The 22,343-nt window shown below is 37.9% G+C and overlaps 1 protein-coding gene across 5 annotated transcripts in view; it reads right to left on the bottom strand.

Annotated features, from left to right (window-relative positions):
* Positions 1-1,685: 1,685 nt before the first annotated feature.
* The window catches only part of LOC105499412 (GC-rich promoter binding protein 1), an 88,262-nt gene continuing 67,604 nt past the window's right edge, over positions 1,686-22,343 (bottom strand). For 3 of the 5 annotated variants that reach the window (XM_011771970.2, XM_011771968.2, XM_011771969.3), the window contains exons 8-13: positions 20,423-20,607; positions 19,688-19,828; positions 17,343-17,510; positions 15,609-15,796; positions 5,082-5,184; positions 3,455-3,759 (exon numbers count right to left, since the gene is read on the bottom strand). In XM_011771970.2, the coding sequence (XP_011770272.1) occupies positions 3,601-3,759; positions 5,082-5,184; positions 15,609-15,796; positions 17,343-17,510; positions 19,688-19,828; positions 20,423-20,607 (944 nt within the window). In that variant the 3' untranslated portion in view covers positions 3,455-3,600. Of the gene's footprint in view, positions 3,760-5,081; positions 5,185-15,608; positions 15,797-17,342; positions 17,511-19,687; positions 19,829-20,422; positions 20,608-22,343 lie in introns of all 5 variants that reach the window. The other 2 variants (XM_011771971.2, XM_011771973.2) reach the window with 1 other exon arrangement.

The raw sequence follows: 22,343 nt of genomic DNA on the forward strand, positions 1-22,343 counted from the left end.
CGAGTAGCTGGGATCAGAGGCATACACCACCACACCTAGCTAATTTTTGTATTTTTAGTACAGAGTGGGTCAGATGGGGTTTCACCATGTTGGTCAGGGTGGTCTTGAACTCCTGACCTTAGGTGATCCTCCCGCCTCAGCCTCCCAAAGTGCTGGGATTACAGGCGTGAGCCACCATGCCCGGCCCCCCAGTTAAATATTAAGTTCAAGCATTCAGCCCTGCCTAAAGAAAGGAAATAAAAAACAAACACCAGCATCTGAAGCATCTCTGCAGCATCTGGAGGCTTTCAGCGATTTTTCTATTGCTTGAAATGTCCTGTCATTCCCCTAACAGCCAAATCACTTTTATAACCTCAGGAAACATATCTGAAAGTTAAAATACCCAACTCTTAGTGATAATCATTTAAAAGCTCTAGTAACACATCCCTTATTGTGTAAGCCAAAACAAAAATCTCACTTTATAGAAATATTTCACGTGTGTATCCTTTTTTCCTTTCTACCCTAGTTATCTATTACTTTTATTTTATTTTTTTTGAGACGTAGTCTCACTCTGTTGCCCAGGCTGGAGCACAGTGGCACGATCTCAACTTACTGCAACCTCCAACTCCTGGGTTCAAGCGATTCTCCTGCCTCAGTATCCTGAGAGTAGCTGGGATTACATGTGTACGCCACCACACCTGGCTTATGTTTGTACTTTTTTTTTTTTTTTAAGTACAGACAGGGTTTCACCACGTTGGCCAGGCTGGTCTCCTGACCTCAGGTGATCCGCTGGCCTTGGCCTCCCAAAGTCCTGGGATTACAGGTAGGAGCTACCGCACCCGGCCTACCCTCATCACCTAGATTCAACTTAGTTTGCATGATTATGGAGCATGTATGTAGAATCTAATATCAGATTAGGGATGATGACGGATGGGGTGTTAGAACAAGTTATTTAACAGATTCCTAAAAGGTTTATATAACCACATTTTAACAGTATACATAAACACTAGCAAAAAAGGACAAAGTATTTTGGGGGGAACCAGATCCTTTAACATACTGAATTTTGTCTATATGAATCTGATTTTATTGTCAATCTGGTTTTTAGATTAACACACTATTTCAATTTTAATAGAAATTATCTGCAGAAATTAATATTCTAATCCTTATACTAAAATCAAGCAAATAGTTTTTGAAATGCTATTTTAAATCACCACCTTAAGAATTTTGCTCATGAATTACATTTTATAACAAAATAAAATAAGGGGGGGGGGGTAGAGAATTAGTAGTGACAGGGACTTAAAAGGAACCAAGAAATTCGGGGGAATAGATTATGTTCACTTAGTTGTAGGTCAAGACACTGTAAACTGTATGCTTTACCTGTGTGTTCAAGTCAATTTATACCTCAATAAAGTGTTAAAAAATATATAAAAAAGCTGCAGAAAAAATGAGTTTGAAATGGCCAAATTTGCTTTTCAGACTTCCATAGCCTAGTTCTGAGTTCAGCAATTCCACCTTAGATCTGTAACTAGTTTCTGTGTTTGTAGGCTGTCTTTACAACAATATGGTCCAAGCTGTTTACCAGCTGCCTGTTATTTAGACAGCAAGCTAAAACTATGTTAAACTTTATAACTGTTCTCTTAAATTATGTGTATGGCTCCAACCCCTCATAACCAAGCTTATTAATGTCATTAACTTAATGCATACAATAACCATACCACTGTACTTTACCATTTTTATAAAGAGTAAATTACTAAACACATTCCATATCACAATGCATTAAAGCACAATAAACATGAGTTAACTGCTGGTAAATGGGAATTAAGGCAGAAAAAATTGTCTGAGTATAAGACAGATGCCAAAAAACCAAAATTACAGAATCTTTTTTGAAAGTAGAAAACACAGTAAGGTAGATCTCAAATGTAAACCACGTTCCTCAGGTTCCTTCTAGCTTGTTTTTGAAAATACAGGTTGCATCTGACAGATTTCATTAATCTATTAAGCAAATAGTACAATCTAAGAGTCTCAAAGACATCAATATGTGATACCGATAGCTTTGTCAAAGCATGCTTTACATTCTCCTGTGGCTAATTCTAACTACATTTAACTTTAGCTGATTAGATTGAATTGTGACAAATCATATAGTAAAACCTCATTTTAAGTATAAGGTCTATTTAATATTTTATTACCATTCTAACTTCCTCAAGTTTTGTGGGAGTGTGCTAGTGTGTTGTTTTTAATTTCCCCATCACCACCAGTCTCAGTGGGAACAAAAAAAATACAGTTTCCGGTGAAAGCTAGGGAGTCCGGGTAGGGTATTTATGTAGAAATAGCAAAATACTGCAGCCATCTGAGAAAATACCGTTTTAAAAAACAACAAACACTTAGGAATAGATCTGACATAAAACCCCAAATATTTTTGCTCTAAGATTATGCTCTTTACAGTTAGAATATATTTAAACATGAGGGGGAGCTAAAAGGAAATGGGGGTAAACAAAACCAGAAAAATCAAAATACAAATATACACAGAGCCAAAATACTTTCAGTCAGCAGCAAAACAGAAACAATTCCAAAGTTAATGTGCAAATGAAAATAAAGTAGTTAACAGTCATTCATTTAATAAGCTTGTGTATTTGATAATGAAAAGGCTTAGCTTTCCTTTTCTCACCTCGGAAAGTAATCATCATCTTTAGTAAGGTATTACTTTTAAAAGTATGACTTTAACAAGTGAATAAAGCATGTTTAGAGTATGTTTATGTTTAGAAACAATACCTTGAACACTACAGAAAACAACAATATTCTGAAAATCCAGTTTATTTTCCATGTTGTGGACAGATCCAGTCAGTGTGATCAGTTTTTCTGCGTGTGTAATAATTTATCAAAATAAGTTTTCCCACAAGACTCTTTTCCATCAACTCTGAAAACCCTGGTCTGACAACATACCCCAATAAAGCTTTTGAAAATCACCTCTTAAAATTTGGAAGAAAATGTGGCAAGTCTTTTCCTGTAACATTTACTGCACTACAAATGGCTAAAGAGCAATTTATGTTTTAAAAGGTGAATAGTACAACAGCTGAGTTCAGGAAATTGTTTTAGTGCACTTTGCTCCAGTTTTAGCCAACATGCTACATTTTCCTTTTTGGTTTTTTTGTTTGTTTTTTGGGGGGAGGAGAGGGGGACCGCACAAAGTGGACTTAAGGATTTCCATTGTACGAAAAAGATATGACTCTGCAAGCAAAACAGTGTAAGCTGCCTTTTTTCTTAAGACCTGGACATTTTAAGACAGAAGCTTTGCAAAACATTACACAATTTTTTATTATTAAATGAGAAAATCTCATTTGTTACATCGTCACATTGCTAGTCAGAGAAATGTTGCAGTGATGAAGAAAGTCAATGTTGGACCAACCCAAGTCCTCATTCCTACAACATTCATTTACAAAGAAATAATGTTCAACACAGCCCAACAAAACATTCTTGGTTTTCTTCGTATTGAAGTCCCCCAAAAAATCCTCTTCTAAATGGGGTATTTCACTACATAAATTATAGTTCTTCATTTTTACAATTCACCCCAAACTGTATGAGAGATGTATCACACTAAGATTTCTAAAGCTGTTAGGAAATCCTTCACACATCGTCATCATCTGATGTGTCACTGCTACTTGTCTCTGTGTCATCATTCTCAGTTGTGGGTTTGAAAGTGCTGTTCTTCCAAGGTCCAAACTTGAAGTCACAGATCAGGCCGTTTTTCAAAATACCATTTTTTCTCAGACCATTCTTCTGTAACTAAAATGTTAAAGGCAAAATAAATAAATTATCCCTCAAGAGTTACAAACCTACTGTAATAAATATAAGCATGAATATAATAAAATTGTATCTTATCCCCAAAACTCCACAAGTAATATGTCTGAAAAAATCCTGGATCCGGACAAAGTAGATGTGAGTAATAATTGTCACATTGATTAAGGTACTAAACTTTTCCACATTTTTACTGCCTCAAGTGACAACTGTGATAAATACCTTCAGGGACTTCCCAGAATATAATCAGAAACTATTAACCTATATCTGTTATTTTTATTATTCTAACCTAAATTAATACACTCCCCCACAGTCTGCTTTGTTCATAGTTTGTAAAGTAGAATGAGGTATATAAAGTTACAAATCCCTTGCTTAACCGGAGATGAAGATACTAGAAAAAATATAGTTGTCTATTTCTGAAAATGAGAAATCATAACTAAAAGGTTAGTTGGTAATAAATAAGAATTGGGTCAAAAGATCATCAAAGAAGAAAAAAGATAGTTGGCCCAAATTAGAAACAATGTAAAGACAGAAAATAAGCCCAGTGTAGTGGCACAAGCCAGTAGTCCCAGCTGCTCAGGAAGCTGAGACAAGAGTATTGCTTGAGCCCAGAGATTTGGGGATGCAGTGAATTTAAGTGGCCACTGCACTCCAGTCTGGATGACAGAGTGAGACCCCAACTCTTTAAATAAACAAATAATGGATTTGAAAAAAGCATCTCAACTTTCCGATGCTCTAACAAAAATTCCCTAATACTCTTTCAGAAAGGTAACTAGGGAGACATTAAGCAAGATGTTTTAGAATATGAAATACTCTTGTGCAAGAAAAGGATAAAAGGTGAAGTTACTTATGAATCTACTAACACTCTCTACTTCTTATCACTCTTGCTCCTCCCCCAAAAAAGTCAAAAAAACAAAACAAAAAAGGTCCAGAAAATGACTAATCATAGACATCACTTACACTAATTCCTAACTATTGCACACCCAATAGTTTAAAGAAGCCACTATTGCAGATTTCTACAAAGTCAATTCAACCAGGTGCAGTGGTTCCTGCCTGTAGTCCCAGTTATTCCAGAGGCGAAGGTTGGAGGACCACTTGGAACCCAGGAGTTCTAGAGGCCAGCTGGACAACACAGCAAAAGCCTGTCTCCCTCTCTCTTTTTTTGTTTGTTTTAAAAGCAATTCTGACCTATCGTGATAAATTCCTAAATAAAACTTTTAAAATCTCCCCCATTCCATGCTTGCATATAATTATATTGTTCTAAATAAGGGCAATTTAAAAGTGAAGTTGTGTGATTCAGGTTTTCTCACCTGTTCACTAATAACTTGGAATTCTCTCATTTCATCCTCAGTTAAGGGAGCACATGTTTCATCATTTTCACTGTCTTCCTGCCAGCCCATTTCCTTTAACAATCTGAAAAGGAGAGGAAAGGAAGTTTAATTTAAAGCTTACCCTGTGCAGGACAGTTTCATTTTTATTATGTATAAGAAAACATGATCTAGGATCCATTATACAAAGACCCCAAGATACATCAAAAGGATTTTTGAGCTCAGGCTTTGAATATCTTTCTGAAAATGAATAAACAGGTAAGATTAACAAACTGATATTAAAATTAGAATGAACTCCTTGACTGCTTAATCTTTGGTGTCAAAGGCTCTTCAGGCTGGAAACTTTTAACAGACGGGAAGCAAATCTGCTAAATTCTTATACTAAAAGTAACAGCAATAGCACTCCTCTTTTTCTTCAGTACCACCATATTTCTGACTACTCATTAGGTTTTCTACTTGGGCAATCATAAACACTGTAGCAATAGCTACAGAATTTGATTGGGAAATCTCCAAGCTTGTTTCTTATATGGCCACGTATCTTGTATTGATATGAAAGGGTTTTTACAAAATGAAACCCCTAAGTACCTCTGTTACTCCTACAAGGAGTCTTCAAAAAGTTCATAAAAAAATGTATATCATGGAAAAACTATGCAAGAATTTCAAGAAAAAAAACTCTGCACCAAAATAAACTTGTGCTAACTTGTGATAACATGTTTCAACAGAATCTTGTTTAAGGCACCACAAAGGGTAAGATTTGGGAAAAGCCCCTATCAGATCAACATGAATTCTGCTAAAATTGGAGCAAGAACAAATACCAAATTTATAGTGAAACTTGGAAGAATAATGAAATCACTGATGCTTTACGAAAAGTTTATGGGAACAATACCCAATGGAAACCAACAATTTCAAATAGATAACTCATTTTAAGAAGAGATGAGGTGATTCTGAAGATGAAGCCCTCACAGAAGCAGCAGCAGACCATCCCCATCAATTGACAAGGAAAAAATTAATCCTGTTAGTGCCCTAACTGAAGAGGACTGACGATTAACAACAGAAACAGCCAACATCACAGACATCACACTTGGTTCAGCTTACTTAATTCTGTATGAAAAATAAAGCTGAATAAACTTTCCACTCAATGTGTGCCCAGATCATCTGCAGACAAAAACAGAGCTTTCAATGGAAAGTTTAAACAAGTGGGATCAAGATTCTGAAGCATTTCTTCAAAGAACTGCACATGGCTTTACCAGTATGATCCAGAAGACAAATCACAATCAAAGCACTAGCTACCAATAAGTGGAAGTGATCCGCTCAAAGCAAAAGAGGACCAGACAAGAGCAAAGGTCACGGCAACAGTTGTTTGGAAGGGATAAAGAACAGTAACAACTGCTTATTATGAGTGTTTTGAGAAGGCAACCTAAAGCTTTAGCGGAAAAATGCCTGGGAAAGCTTCACCAGAGAGTCCTTAAAACACAACAATACTCCTGCTCATTCCTCTCATCAAACAAGGGCACTTTTGCAAAGTTTCAATGGGAAATCATTAGGCATCCACCTTTCAGTCCTGATTTGGCTCCTTCCGACTTCCTCATTTCCTAACCTTAAATTTTAGAGTGGGCCCATTTTTCTTCAGTTATTGTAAAAAAGACAGCACTGATACGGTTAAACTGCCAGGGCCCTCAGTTCTTCAGGGATGGTCTAAAATGGTATCACTGCTTACAAAAGGGTCTTGAACTTGATGTAGTTATGTTGAAAAGCAGAGTTAACAGTTTTTATCATTTAATTATATTGTTCCACAAACTTTTAAGTCCCCTCTCATTTACACCTACTCATCTTTAACTTGCGCCTGCTACACATTAGCTGCTTATAGACTTTTAGACCTTTTTTCAAAGAGTCTCACAGAATATCTGAGACCTTGAATAAAACATTAATATGATATCCACATTTTGCAGATGAACAATAAAGATCACATAAGTAAAGTAACTTGCTTACTTGATGGCAAAGACAAATAGAATTTTGGTTTTCTGTCTTCCAAATCAGTATGTATTGCACAGCACCTTGCTGCTTTTGAACAAAAACGTCACAGTCAGCATTAATCATTTCTTCTTTCATTCCTTTTAGCCACGACTTCTTCCAATGCACTGTCTTTACTCTTTAATTTGGATGGCCTCCTTTTGAAATAGCATTTCCACTCACTTTTACCATTCAATGTCACCTAATACAGAGGCTATTAAATCTAGACCAGCAAAACAATCTGACTGCTCTTTTGCTGGATCTAAACTTTTACCTGTTTTACTTTTAAAAACTGAATCGTAACTAAGCAATGCAGGTGGAAAAAACTATCAACTATTATGAAAGAGAATATAACAGAAGGCAAGTATTTCTACTTCTCCACCAGAGGCTGTAGCTTTTAACTGTTCTTGAAATAGCTTTCAAAATAATCTAGTCGGGCGTGGTAGCTCATGCCTGTAATTCCAGCACTTTGAGAGACCGAGGTGGGAGGATCACTTGAGCCCAGGAGTAAGGCCAGGCTGGGCAACAAAGTGAGACCCCATTTCTACAAAAAATAATAAGAAAAATAAAAACAATCTGTGTTTCCCTTTCCCCCATAAACATACAAACATGTGCCACATAACTATATTTTGGTCAGATAACTGATGCATAATCCCATGAGACTGTAATACCATTTTCTTACTGTACCTTTGTATATGTTTAGATATGCTTAGATATACAAATACATACCACTGTATTATAATTACAAATACTGTACAATATTCAGTACAGTAATATGCTATATAGGTTTCTAGCCTAAAAATAAGAGTCTATACCATACAGCCTAGGTAGGTAGCAGGTTATACCATCTAGTTTGTGTAAGTACACTCTGAGTTTCACGCCATGACAAAATCACCTAACGACACATTTCTCAGAATATATCCCTGTCATTAAGCAAAGCATGACTGACTGTATTACCGTAACCCTCACCTGTACTTTGCATTTTCATTTAAATTATTCCTTCCCACTCTCCTTCAAACTATTGCCACATCATTCTGATACCAGTTTCACAATTACCATCTCTGATAAATATTTTCGGTGGTTTCTCACTTTCTAAAGAACAAACTCCTTAACTGTGTTTGTGCCATAGTCACAAATTCAAATTCCTCAGTAGAGGAAATCTAGGATTAGAAGTTAGAAGACCTGGGTCACAGTTCCTACTTTATCACAAACCAAGTATAAGACATCTCTAAAGTCCTGCCTTTTCAATATGATCGTTAACTTCAGGGAGTAAATTTCCCATTCCTGTCAAAATATTCCACTGAACACCCTTAAAACAAACTAGGTATATACACCATTCTAACCATGTCTTTACATCCCTTCTTTTTCCAAACTACTACCTAGCACGCTTGCCCTTATTTATGTCTAACCCTTTCAAGATTTAATTTAGGTCCCAATTAAAACTTCCTGACTAGGGCCAGGCGTGATGGTTCATGCCTGTAATCTCACCAATTCAATAGGCCAGCTAGGAGTTCAAGACCAGCCTGGGATATAGTGAGACCATGTCTCTAAAAAATAAATTTTTATACAAATAACTATTTTAAAAAGAAAGGAAAGGAAAGGAAAAGGAAAGGAAAAGAAAAAGAAACCTTTGACTTGTACCCAAGTCACAATGATCTCCATCCCCAAACCCTCTGAATTTCTTTGGCATTTACTTCCACTAATTCATTTGGTGCTTGCTTAAATAAGTTGACAACTGTATCCCTTTGATGTTGAGGCTACCCTCAATACTCTGATAAAGTTGCTAAAACTTGACAACTAAGAATGATTTACGTGCCTGAGTATTTAATATTTCTTATTTTAATATTTGAAAAGTATTATTAAAAAACCTATCACTGGCCAGGCACAGTGGCTCACGCCTGTAATCCCAGCACTTTGGGAGGCCAAGGCAGTGGTTCACCTGAGGTCAGGAGTTCGAGACCAGCCTGGCCAACATGGTGAAACCCCATCTCTACTAAAAATACAAAAAATTAGCCCGGCGTTGTGGCGGGTGCCTGTAATCCCAGCTATTCTGGGAGGCCAAGGCAGGAGAATCACTTGAATCCGGGAGGTGGAAGTTCCAGTGAGCAGAGGTCACGCCACTGTACTCCAGCCTGTGTGACAAGAGTGAAACTCCATCTCAATAAAAAAAAAAAACCACATACAAAACTATCACTGCCCTGTGATTATTAAATTCAACTAATATGAGTATTTATATGTATAAAACTTAAGAAGTCACAAAGTTTACAGAAAATATGAAGCAATGGAAAAGAAGTATCATTCCACTTTGACAGGAAAAAATAACCCTAAAATCTGAAAGAAGCCATGAACTCTCTTAGCTTAGAATGGGGAAAAGGGTATTGATATATGTCTTTGAAAAATTTACAAACACATATTCTACTTAAACAGTCAAGAAAACTGAAGCTAAGAAATTTAAATAAAAAAGTTCCATATCAAATAGCACCTTTACTCTTCTTCCCTTTTCTGTCTTAGGATCTTTTTTGCCTTGTGCAACATTTCTATAAAACTATCCCTCCATTCCAACTAGCTGCTACCAAATCTGATATCTTGAATCCACAATTTTATCATATTCTTTGCAAATAACAAAATGTTCTTATTGTTTGCCCCCTTCACCTTCATGTCCACACTAGAAAATGGTATTCCTATGCAAAACCAATTCTTTTTATAGTTTAAACTATATGGTTTAGGGGAAAAAAATTGGTTAAAACTTTTACAGTAACCTAAATATAAAAGAAAAGTATCCATTGTTTTAAAAAGACAAACACAATGTAATCTATAAAGTCTCAAAAAAAATTAAAACATATATACTAATCATTCAAGTAGTAATCATCAATCATTCACTGATACGATCTCTTCATGCAGTATCGGGTTTTTTCTTTCCCTCCCTCTACAGCTTACTCCAATTTAGGATGTTTTTGTATTTTTTATTTTTTACTTTTTGAGATGGAGTCTTGCTCTGTCATCCAGGCTAGAGCGCAGTGGTGCAATCTCAGCTCACTGCCACCTCACCTCCTGGGTTCCAGAGATTCTTGTGCTTCAGCCTCCTCAGCAGTTGAGAATACAGGCACATGCCACCACGCCTGCCTAATTTTTGTATTTTTAGTAGAGATGGGGTTTCGCCATGTTGGCCAGGCTGGTCTCAAACTCCTGGCCTCAAGTGACCCACCTGCCTCAGCCTCCCAAACTGCTGGGATTACAGGCGTGAGTCCCTGTCCCCAGCCGAATGTTTTCATCTTGATTTGCCTTAGTTTCTAAATCTCATCCTCTCCATTTTCTCCTGTTAGTAGTCACAGAGAACCAAATTCTGTCAAGTTATGAAACGAAAGTCTCTCTTTCATAAGTCTTCCTAAATGGAACAAGAAGCCACCAAAATGCTTCCTGCACTAAATATCTGCTCTGCAGATTAAAAAATAAAATAGTTAAAACATTCAATATGTCTGTTAGGGGTTATAAGAAATACTTTCTAAAGGTATGGGCCAACTTTTTTTTTTTTTTGCTACTAAAGTACTGAAGGGAAATCGGATGACAAGATATTAGGTGACAACTTTCTCACTATGGCCATTTCTCACTATGGCCTTAATGAATAGATTCTGTGAGTTAAAAAATCTTTTATCTGTATTCTTTTACTGCCTATGCTCTCTCTCTTTAAGAGATAACTCATCTTTTACAATCATTAGAATATCTGATATGTTTGTGTCATTATTCTCCTTTCTACACACAGGCCTTTTCCTTTTCTACCAATTGTGTGACTAGAAATATTTCAATCATTATTGGTGAGAGTGTAAATTACCAGAATGTTTTGGGATAACATGGCAGTAGCTGATTATTTTAAATATGTATGGCATCTGACCAATCAAATTCACTCCTGGTAATCTGTTACCTACACATTTATACAAATATTTAAGAATATAAATACAAGGATGCTGATAACAGCATTATTTGGAATAAGGGGGGGAAGAGGAAAGGAGAGGAAGAAGGGAGTAGAGGAAAGGGTAGAGAAAGGGAAAGAGAAGGGGAGACAAAAGAGAGAGGGGATGTGAACACACATAAATCTGGATCACAGGAAAATAGTTTCACAATTTATATCCATACTATAGAATAGTGGCTTCAAATGGCAGCAGGGGAAAAACAAGGTGATTCATTAGAATGATGGGAAAAAATCCTGAAATATCTATTTATGTTCATCTTTTTTAAAAAGAATTCATGTTTGCTAAATTTTTTCTATATTTGCCATTTCAGCCATCACTCAAGCCTATCAGTCACAAGTTGTAAACCGTATAGCGTGAAATTCCACAATTTGGGAGGCAATAAAAAGAGTGTGGTGACTTATTCATCCATTCACATTAAATGTACAATAAATTATATTTTGTCTAAACAAGTGAATTTAAAGATATTATCTGGCTAAATTAGTTATAAATTAATCTAGCTAAATTCTCAAATGCAATTATCAGCCCAATAAATTATTTTAGAAGAAAGTTAGGTACAAATACAAAAATTACTGGGTTTTTTTGTGTGTGGTTTTTGTTTTTGTTTTTTTTTGACAGTCTCGCTCTGTCGCCCAGGCTGGAGTGCAGTGGCACGATCTTGGCTCACTGCAACCTCTGCCTCCTGGACTCAAGTGATTCTCATGCCTCAGCCATCCGAATAGCTGGGATTACAGGCAGGCACCACCATGCCCGGCTAATTTTTGTATTTTCAGTAGAGACAGGGTTTCACCATGTTGGCCAAGCTGGTCTTCCATTCCTGACCTCAAGTGACCCACTCACCTTGGCCTTCCAAGGTGCTGGGATTACAGGCATGAGCCACCACGCCCAGCCTACAAAATTAAATGCCTACACATTCACATACAATAGTTACAGCCACATTTAAGAAGCAACACAGGACATGATTTGGAGAAGGGAAACAAAAATAATCACGAAGATAGTATGATTAAAGACAGAAAGATAAAGATTTATTCTGAAGGAGCAATCTAAGGGAAAAAAAGCGGGGGGCATCGGGCAAGGCTGGGCATGGCGGCTGTAATCCCAGCACTTCGGGAGGCCGAGACAGGAGGATCGCTTGAGCACAAGAGTTTGAGACCAGCCTGGGCAACACGGCAAAACCCCATCTCTACAAAAAAATACAAAAGTTAGCCAGGCACGGTGGTATGCACCCGTGGCTGAGGCAGGAGCATCACCGGAGTGCTATCAGTGAACTGTCACTGTGCCACTACACTCCAGGCTGGACAATGGAATAAGACCCTGCCTCAAAAAAAGAAAGAAAAGAACAAAAGACAATCCAGCCAGGTGTGGTGGCTCACGCCTCTACTCCCAGCACTCTGGGAGGCCAAGGCAGGAGTATCACTTGAGTCCAGGAGTTTAAGGAAAGCCTGGGAGGCCGGGCGCGGTGGCTCACGCCTGTAATCCCTGCACTTTGGGAGGCCGAGATGGGCGGATCACGAGGTCAGGAGATCGAGACCATACTGGCTAACACGGTGAAACCCCGTCTCTACTAAAATACAAAAAAAAAAAAATTAGCCGGGCGCAGTGGCGGGCGCCTGTAGTCCCAGCTACTCGGGAGGCTGAGGCAGGAGAATGGCGCGAACCCGGGAGGCGGAGCTTGCAGTGAGCCGAGATGGTGCCACTGCACTCCAGCCTGGGTGACAGAGTGAAGACTCCGCCTCAAAAAAAAAAAAAAAAAAAAAAAAGAAAAGCCTGGGAAACACACTGACATAGTGAGAGCTCATCTCTACGTTTTTCTTGTTTTAAGGGGGCGGGTATAACCTTTGGCAGGAGAAATATAAACTAAACTATTAAACATCTGAAAAAATTAGAAATAAAAAAATTAAAGTATTCCTCAAAATAAGTACAGATTTACAAAACAGAAAAATACTGCAATATTTACTTCACTCACTCATTCGACAAATTCAAGCAAAGTAATGTGCCAAGCACCATTCTAGGTGCTAGATACAATAGTGAACAAAATGGACAAAACGTTTGGCCTCATGTAGCTTATGTTCTTAATTGAAATAGAAGTTGAAATTATAAATAAATTCTACAAAAGTTATTAAAGAGGAGAGATAACCCAGTTTTCCACTGTCTTAGAATTAAATGAGGTTCTAGAAGAAACTGGGAAAAAGTAAAGTCAATCAACTGGGCTGTTAATAAATGTAACTTAGCCCTAAGCTTGTCTTAGAAGGTATTTTTAAGTTAAAAAAAAAATTCAGTTTATACAAAGCAATTACAGAATAATAATATAATCTAAGAGTATAAACTATTAACTTTCTTTGCTTTCGTAGTTTTTAAATCCTTTAGTTATGCCGAACCATGTGGTTATTTAAGGAATACAGTAAGGGTGTGTCATTTCTGCAAAAACACCTGCTTTTAACAACAAAAAACAAAAGTAAATTCTAGATATAAAGACTCTTCAATTCTAAGACTAAACCACTTAAGAGGTTACTATTTTTTAAAATGCTTAAGACTATACTGACGGAAGCAAAAAGTGCTGTTAAAGTTTACAACAGGCTCAGAGCAGTGGCTCACACCTGTTAATCCTAACACTTTGGGAGGCTGAGGCAGGTGGATCACTTGAGGTTAGGAATTCGAGACCAGCCTGGCCAACATGGTGAAACCCCATTTCCACTAAAAGACAAAAATTAGCCAGGTGTGGTGGCATGTGCCTGTATTCTCAACTACTGAGAAGGCACACAAATCTCTGGAACCCAGGAGGTGAGGTGGCAGTGAGCCAAGATCGCACCACTGCACTCCAGCCTGGGCGACAAAGCGAGACCTGTCCAAAAAAAAAATTTTACAATAAAAACTAAATTACAGGCTAGGCACTGTGGCTCATGCCTGTACTCCTAGCACTTTGGGAGGGCGAGGCAGGAGAATCACTTCAGCTCAGGAATTTGAGACTAGCGTATGCAACATAGTAAACCTTCATCTCTACAAAAAATACAAAAATTAGCTGGGTATGGTGGTGCACACCTGTGGTCCCAGCTACTTGGTAGGCTGAAGTGGGGGGATCACTTGAGCCTGGGAGACAGAGGTTACAGTGAGCTAGTATCGCACCACTGCACTCTAGCCTGGGTGACAGTGTGAGATACTGTCTCAAAAAATAAATCACATATTGGGACAATCCGCTATCCATGTGGGAAAGGATGAATTTGGACTCCTACCTCACATCATCCAGAAAACCTACATAAACCACGAGAGGAAAAAAAATGAACTAGATGAACCAGACTTCATCAAAATTAAAACTTTCTGCCCTTCAATAGGTACCACTGACGCCGTGCGTGGTGGTGCAAGCCTGTAATCCCAGCTACTCAGTAGGATCACTTGAGACCAGTCTGGGCAACACAGAAAGACCTCATCTCAAAAGGTGCCTGTGGGGTGGCGGTGGGGGCAGGGCAGAGGTGGGTGGGAGGTGGCTGTACTACTGAGAGAATGAAAAAACTCACAGGAGAAATTATCTGCCAATCATATACAACAGACTTATACACAAATATATAAAGAACTGTTACAACTTAGTAAGAAAATGTAATTTTAAAAGAGTAAAGTATTTATACAGTTATTTCTCTCCAAAGAGGATAAATGGCCAATAAGCACATAAAAAGACACTCAACACTATTAGTCATTAGGGAAATCATACTTCACACCCACTAGAATGACTTAATCAAAGAGAGATGGTACCAAGTATTGGTAAATCATACCACAAAAAGAAATCATACTTCAAACACACTAGAATGACTAATCAAAGATAGATGGCACCAAGTGTTGGTAAGAATATGGAGAAACTAGAACCTTCTATATTGCTGATGAGGAAGTAAAATGACATAGTCATTTTGGAAAATAGTTTGACAGTTTCTAAAAATGTGACACACAGAGCTATCATATGTCCCAGCAATTCAACTCCTAGGTATCTACCCAACAGAAATAAAAACATATCCACACAATAACTTATTTATGAATGTTCACAGCAGCATTATCCAAAACAGTCAAAAAGTAGACTGGACTAGAGCCTACTGTTTTAAAAAAAAAAAAAAAAAAAAAGAGGTACAAACAACTAATATTCATCAACTGATGAACAAAAAAGCAGTATAGTCACATAGTGTACTATTCAGCACTAAAAAAGGAATAAAATACTGACATGTGCTTACAATGCAAATAAACCTTGAAAATATTATACTTAGTGAAAGAAGTTAGACATCAAAAATCACATACTGTATTATTCCACTTATATAAAATACACAAGGCAAATCTATAGAAAGAATAGTAGCTGCCTAGGACAGAGTGCAAATGAAAAGTAAATGCAAATGAACAAAGGGCTACTTTGAATATATTAAAAATCATCTGTATATCATAATGGGTGAAATTTATGGCATTAGTTGTATCTCAAACCTGTTAAATCACACAAAAACTCTATAGTATTGAAATCTTGAATACAGAAAATGCTGAGGAAAAAGTAAAAACAAATACTAGCCTGTGTTCTGCCTCAAGTGAACTTGAAAGAACATCAGTTTGTGGGAAGGTTGAAGACCGAATGATCTGCTGGGAAATCACCGAGGCATTGCCATTCTCTTGAGGAATTTCATTTTCATCGAAGTTTCGGTTTATATCCCTTTCTTGGTGAGTACTATTGCTGTTATGTAAATTAAATGAGTCGTCATCCTGATTTTCAGAGAGTTAAAAAAAAAAAAAGATTGAGTTCTAAAGAATACAGTTATTAAAAACTTTTAATAGATCCTAACTAAGCTTCCACTGAAAATACATCAATGTGGCCGGGCGCAGTGGCTCACCCCTGTAATCCCAGCACTTTGGAAGGCCAAGGCAGGCGGATCATCTAAGGTCAGGAGTTCCAGACCCACCTGGCCAAATTGGTGAAACCCTGTCTCTACTAAAAATACAAAAAAATTAGCTGTGCGTGGTGATACACGCCTGTAGTCCCAGCTGCTTGGGAGGCTGTGGCAGGAGGATCGCTTGAACCTAGGAGGCGAAGGTTGCAGTGAGCCGAGATCATGCCATTGTACTCCAGACAAGAGCAAAACTCTTATCTCAAAAAAAACCAACAACCATAAATGTAATACTTATTAAATTAGGAATGAAAAATTAATTTTTCATATTTTTCATTCCTAATTTTGGATGGATATCCAAAGCTTTCTTACCCTAATTATTCCTATCTATACAACAAAGGTAAAACTAAAAGCATGAAGTCAGGCAAGATGAGAGAAGCACAAGAAAGCAGATATAAACAAGAACGCTTTTTAAATGTATTTTTCCACAGGAACTACAGAATGAAGTAAGTCTACTTTAGAAATGAAGTCATGGCTGGGCACAGTAGCTCACGCCTGTAATCCCAACACTTTGGGAGGCCAAGGCAGGTGGATCACCTGAAGTCAGGAGTTCAAGACCAGTCTGGCCAACATGGTGAAACCCCGTCTCTACAAAAAATGAAAAAATTAGCTAGACGTACAAAAATACAATAATTAGCCAGGTGTGGTGGCACACACCGATAGTCCAGCTACTAGGAAGGCTGAGGAACAAGAATCGCTTGAACCTGGGAAGTGGAGGTTGCAGCAGCCCAAGATGATGCCATGGCACTCCAGCTTGGGTGACAGAAAGAGACTTCATCTCAAACAAAGGGAGGGATGGGGGGAAGGAGAGAAGAGGAGGGGGAAGAGAAGGAGAGAAGAGGAGAGGGAAGAGGAGGAGAGAAGAGGAGGGGGAAGAGGAGGAGAGAAGAGGAGGGGGAAGAGGAGGAGAGAAGAGGAGGGGGAAGAGGAGGAGAGAAGAGGAGGGGGAAGAGAAGGAGAGAAGAGGAGGGGGAAGAGGAGGAGAGAAGAGGAGGGGGAAGAGGAGGAGAGAAGAGGGGGAAGAGGAGGAGAGAAGAGGAGGGGGAAGAGGAGGAGAGAAGAGGAGGGGGAAGAGGAGGGAGGAAGAGGAGGAGAGAAGAGGAGGAGAGAAGAGGAGGAGAGAAGAGGAGGGGGAAGAGGAGGAGAGAAGAGGAGGAGAGAAGAGGAGGAGAGAAGAGGAGGAGAGAAGAGGAGGGGGAAGACGAGGAGGAAGGGGAGGGGAGAACAGAGAAGTTATTATTTATGCACATGGCTTTCCAAGTTACTTTCCAAGGAGATGATTCAAATGTATTCCAAAGTCCTAACACATGCTCAAATATTTCAATGACACACCAATGTCAAATTAATTATTGCTATTCAATTACCTTCTCTGAGCCAGCACGGCTTTCATCTTCATGTTCCTCTTCTACTCTGTCTCTTTTCAATGCTTTCAAAAATTCACTCTTCTTATCAGTGCGCATTCGTGTCAGTTTGGTTAGACGAGGCTGCTGATTAAGTTTGTCAACAGGAGAAGAGGAATTTGAGCGATTACACTAAGAGGAAATTCAGAAATACTGATAAATATGTAGCCAAGGAATCAATGTCAACATAAAATTCATTACTACCACAGCTTCCTATTTTACCTTTATTTACAGAAAACAAAATTGATCACAATGTCTATGTTAAAGTCTAGTTCTCTCTATCCCTGTATTTTCCCCTACTCAATGAGTCAACAAAAGATTTTTCTTGTCCCACAAACAATGAAGGTCTAATAATACTCAGAACTACGATTCTAAATTAGGCGTCTAAATATTATTTTATAAATGCATCCTAGGATTGTTTAAACTTTTCTATAATACACAGAAGAGCAGCTTTTCAAACCGTGTTACACAGAGCTCTACAGTTCAGTAACAGCTCCAGTAAGATCTATTTTATAATTATTTATACACATACATAAGGTTTATCCGAGTGAATTTCACCCGGGAAATGTTTGAGAGACAGCAGGGAGGAGAGGAGAAAGAATCCTTTTGTTTTTGGTTCTTTGGTGTTTTGACAGTGGAACATAAAACAGAATGTTAAAACTCTGTGTCATATGGATTATCAGTCATGGAAACAAACCATAATAATGCTTACTTGTTGGCATTAATGTTTGTATAGCTAATCTTAGCAGAATTAACCAGCTAGGAATGCTAGTCCTTCCCTCAAAGTTCAAAAATTCTGTGTCTGAGATCATAAATAATAGTATATGAGGGGTTCCAATACAGTACACAAAGCAGTTTCAGGTATAATAAGTGTTATGGGTGTCCTCTGACACTAGACTGGTCAGAGAACTCCCTGTTCTGGGAGTTTCAAAACCTCGATCAAATGAGAAAGAAATACCTGAACTACCATCCTGGCTAACACGGTGAAACCCCGTCTCTACTAAAAAATACAAAAAACTAGCTGGGCGAGGTGGCGGGCGCCTGTAGTCCCAGCTACTCGGGAGGCTGAGGCAGGAGAATGGCGTGAACCCGGGAAGCAGAGCTTGCAGTGAGCCGACATCCGGCCACTGCAATCCAGCCCGGGCGACAGAGCGAGACTCCGTCTCAAAAAAAAAAAAAAAAAAAAAAAGAAATACCTGAACTACCAGGTACTCACAGTCAGTACAGTAACAATACGTACATTTCTCTCTTGTTCCTCCTTTCGCCCCACTATTAACAGTAATAAAACGTCCACCATCCCCAAAAGAAGACATTATACAATACAAATCCTCATTAGTTAAGTTCAATACTACAACGTAATTATCACAAGTATCAAATAACAATGCAATTTTCATAATTATTTTCTTAAAAATTACTCTTGGTCCAGGTGTGGTGGCTCATGCCTGTAATCCCAGGAACTGTGGGAAGCTGAGGAGAGAGGATCACTTGATGCCAGGAGTTTGAGACCAGCCTGGACAACATAACGAGATCCTCATCTCTACAAAAAATAAAAAATTAGCTGGCCCAGTGGCAAGCACCTGTAGCTGTAGTCCTAGACAATCAGGAGACTAAGATGGGAGGATTGCTTGAGCCCAGGAGGTCAAGGCTGCAGTGAGCCACAAATGAGCCACTGTACTCCAGCCTGAGCAACAGAGACCCTGTCCCTCCCACCACCCCCAAAAAAATTATTCTTTGTTTTTTAGGATGTTTGGAATTCCCCGCCCCCCACATCTCCAACCTGCCACCACCACTTTTGAGACAGGGTCTCACTCTGTTGCCCAGGCTTGAGTGCGGTGGCATAATCACAGCTTGCTGCAGCCTTGACATTCCCAGGCCCGGGTGTTCCTCCCACCTTAGCCTCCCAAGATCTGGGATCACAGGCACATACCACCATGCCCAGCTATATATATATATATATATATATATATATATTTTTTTTTTTTTTAAAGTAGAGACAGGGTTTCACATATTGCCCAGGCTGGTCTGAAATTCCTGGGCTCCAGTGATCCTCCTGTCCCACTTCCCAAAGTACTGGGATTATAGGCATGAGCTACCACACCCAGCTGGGAATTTTCATTTAAAATATTTTAAATGATTCCTACTTTCCCAAAGTGCAAAACTGGTTAACAAATGAAGTATATGAATCCAGTTTTCTGAAGGAATGAAACTCATTTTAATGTATTCATTTAATGAATGTCTACCTTTTATTCACTGTTAAATTATCAAAATTAAAATGTTACATTCCTCAAGAGTAATTTTTAATGTCATACCTCTTTCACTGAATTTGTTGATGGGCTAAAATTCTTGGCAGTTGATTTAAAAGCATTAAAGTTGCCAACACCATATGTGGACTCATGAGGGAAAGAAGTTCCAACTTTATTTTCTTTTGTTTGGCTTTTCCATTGTGTAGGCTAAAGAAAAACACACAAACATTAATGGCTATCAAAAACCGGTTATAGGAGAAAGACAAAAACCATCAATATTATAAAACAAGAAAGACTACACTAGGCTCATAAAAACAACTATTTTTGTATCACACTGCATTATTCCTACACAGTTCTCTGTTCCTTTTTCTACAAATAAAATCAAAACTGAGCATTTAGGTATCTAACTAATCTGCTATTTTTCCAAAGTTACATAAAGTTGGGTTTCTTTCACTTGAGAATAAGAAAACATGTAAGTTTCCAAAACCCAAAACTGAGCACCAGGTAAAACAGCATTATATATTATCATTAAGCAAATATATCACAAATACATCTAGCAAAAAAAAAAAAAAAAAAAAAATTTGTAGGTTTCACTTACTACTGCTAAAACAATAAAACCACACAAACGCACACACCACATCAAAGATAATTAAGAGCACATATGGGTCAATTCTTGCCACCTAGAACTCAGCACCCTACGAAGTACCTTCATACACATTTTAAATTCTTTAACATTTTCCCCCATAGTATATAAATTGGTTATCAACTCAAAATTTACATTTGTGGTAATTTAGAACTTACTTTTGTAGGTGGAGCAGCAGGTTTAGGGACTAAACCTTTATAAACACTTGGACCAGTTCCATTCTTAACTGGCTGCGACGGAAGATTTCCTACTACTGGGAATCCAGATAGCTGTAAGTCTTTTGTATTACCTTTCTTAATGACCAGCATCCTTGGGGCTCTAGATTTAGGATTCGGAGGATATTCTGCATAAATAAAGCACGAACAACAGTCACTCACAATTTCAAATTTTAGTATAGAATAAAACCACCAAAAGAACAGTATATTCCAAACTTTTTTTTTTTAAACTAACAGCTACCTCCTGGGTAAAATAACTAAACTAAGTAAGTATAAACTATATCCCAACTTAAGAAGTAAAGCTAAAACATTACCCCACAGAATATAGAAAGAACTGGGCAATGTCAAGTAACACAGATAAATTTTGCTAGACAGTGGCTCAGAATGTTAAAACCAAGACAAATTATATTCTAACATGTCTTGCATTAACTATAAAAAATTGCAAATTTCAACCTAATGACTCTTAAGATATAGAATTTAAAATACACTTCTATTTTCCCTTATCCGTTTGAAAAGAGAATTAAAATTTCAATTTTTTCATTTTACTCCACTTACAAAATTATTACCAATAAGAAATTACATTCCTTTTATTTCTAAATACTTCAGTTATGACTAAGAATTCTATTTCACAATATCAATTCATGTATTTATTGACCATTTATCTACATCCAATGCATTATATGAATGCAGAACAACCAACTCAATCCTGATTTCTGAAAATAAGTACTACGAATAATTGCTAAGGGCAGACTTTTCTCAAGACTACTACAGCTGCTAAAAATAAATATTATTTCTATAATCAATGTGTGTGTATAATCAAACAGACATTGCAATGAAGTCTTTCTATCCTTACAAAAACTTTGAAAACATCAGTTTCATAGCTGCAAAGTTTAGAATAAATAAAAATGAGTTCTGCACATTAAATAAGATCATGTGAATTAGTGAGTTGGGTAGATATTTGTAATGATTCCCTCCTCAAAAACTAAATCAAGCTTCCTCAAGGATCATCTCAAAACCCAAAACTAAATATGGACTCCTAGGGAAACCTGGAGGGACTCTTCAGTTCATGGGAGGGTTCAAGCTCTCCAAAAGATAAAGCCGGTATGGTGCTTCACCTATTGAAATGCTAAAGGATAAAAAGAACAAGGGCTTACAATAATCTGAGAAAAGGTTCATCTTTCCAAAAATTAAACACGTTGACTTAAGTAGGGTAAATATTCGAACTTCCTGACAGTCTAAAAAAAGCCCAATATGATGGGTTTTTTTCCTTCTGGCACACAAAAACACACAAAGTATTATCACCAAAGGATACACAATAAAGGTAACAGAACAAAAACAAATAAAGATCTCAAACAGGCCAGGCGTGGTGGCTTAAGCCTGTAATCCCTGCACTTTGGGAGGCCAAGGCGGGGAGACCATGAGGTCAGGAGTTCAAGACCAGCCTGGCCAGCATGGCGAAACCCAGTCTCTACTAAAAATACAAAAAAACTTAGCCGGGCATGTTGGCACGTGCCTATAATCCCAGCTACTCGGGAGGCTGAGGCAGGAGAATCTCTTGAACCCGGGAGGCAGAGGTTGCAGTAAGCCGAGATCACGCCACTGCACTCCAGCCTGGGCGACAAAGCAAGACTCCATCTCAAAGAAAAAAAAAAAAAGATCTCAAACAAAGAAGAGTAAATAATATTAGGAGTGTACTAACAATGTAAGATTTCCAATTATTTTTGGTAAGCAGATGATAATGGCATGGATAAAGGATAAAAAAAAGATTCTTGCTATTAATAAAATGTCAGAGAAAATCTTAGCATTTAACTCGAAATCTAAGTTAAGTAAAGCCCAGGAATCTGAGGAATGATCAGTGCTACAA

The sequence above is a fragment of the Macaca nemestrina genome, chromosome 6, assembly GCF_043159975.1.
Source record: "Macaca nemestrina isolate mMacNem1 chromosome 6, mMacNem.hap1, whole genome shotgun sequence".
Taxonomy (NCBI): Eukaryota; Metazoa; Chordata; class Mammalia; order Primates; family Cercopithecidae; genus Macaca; species Macaca nemestrina.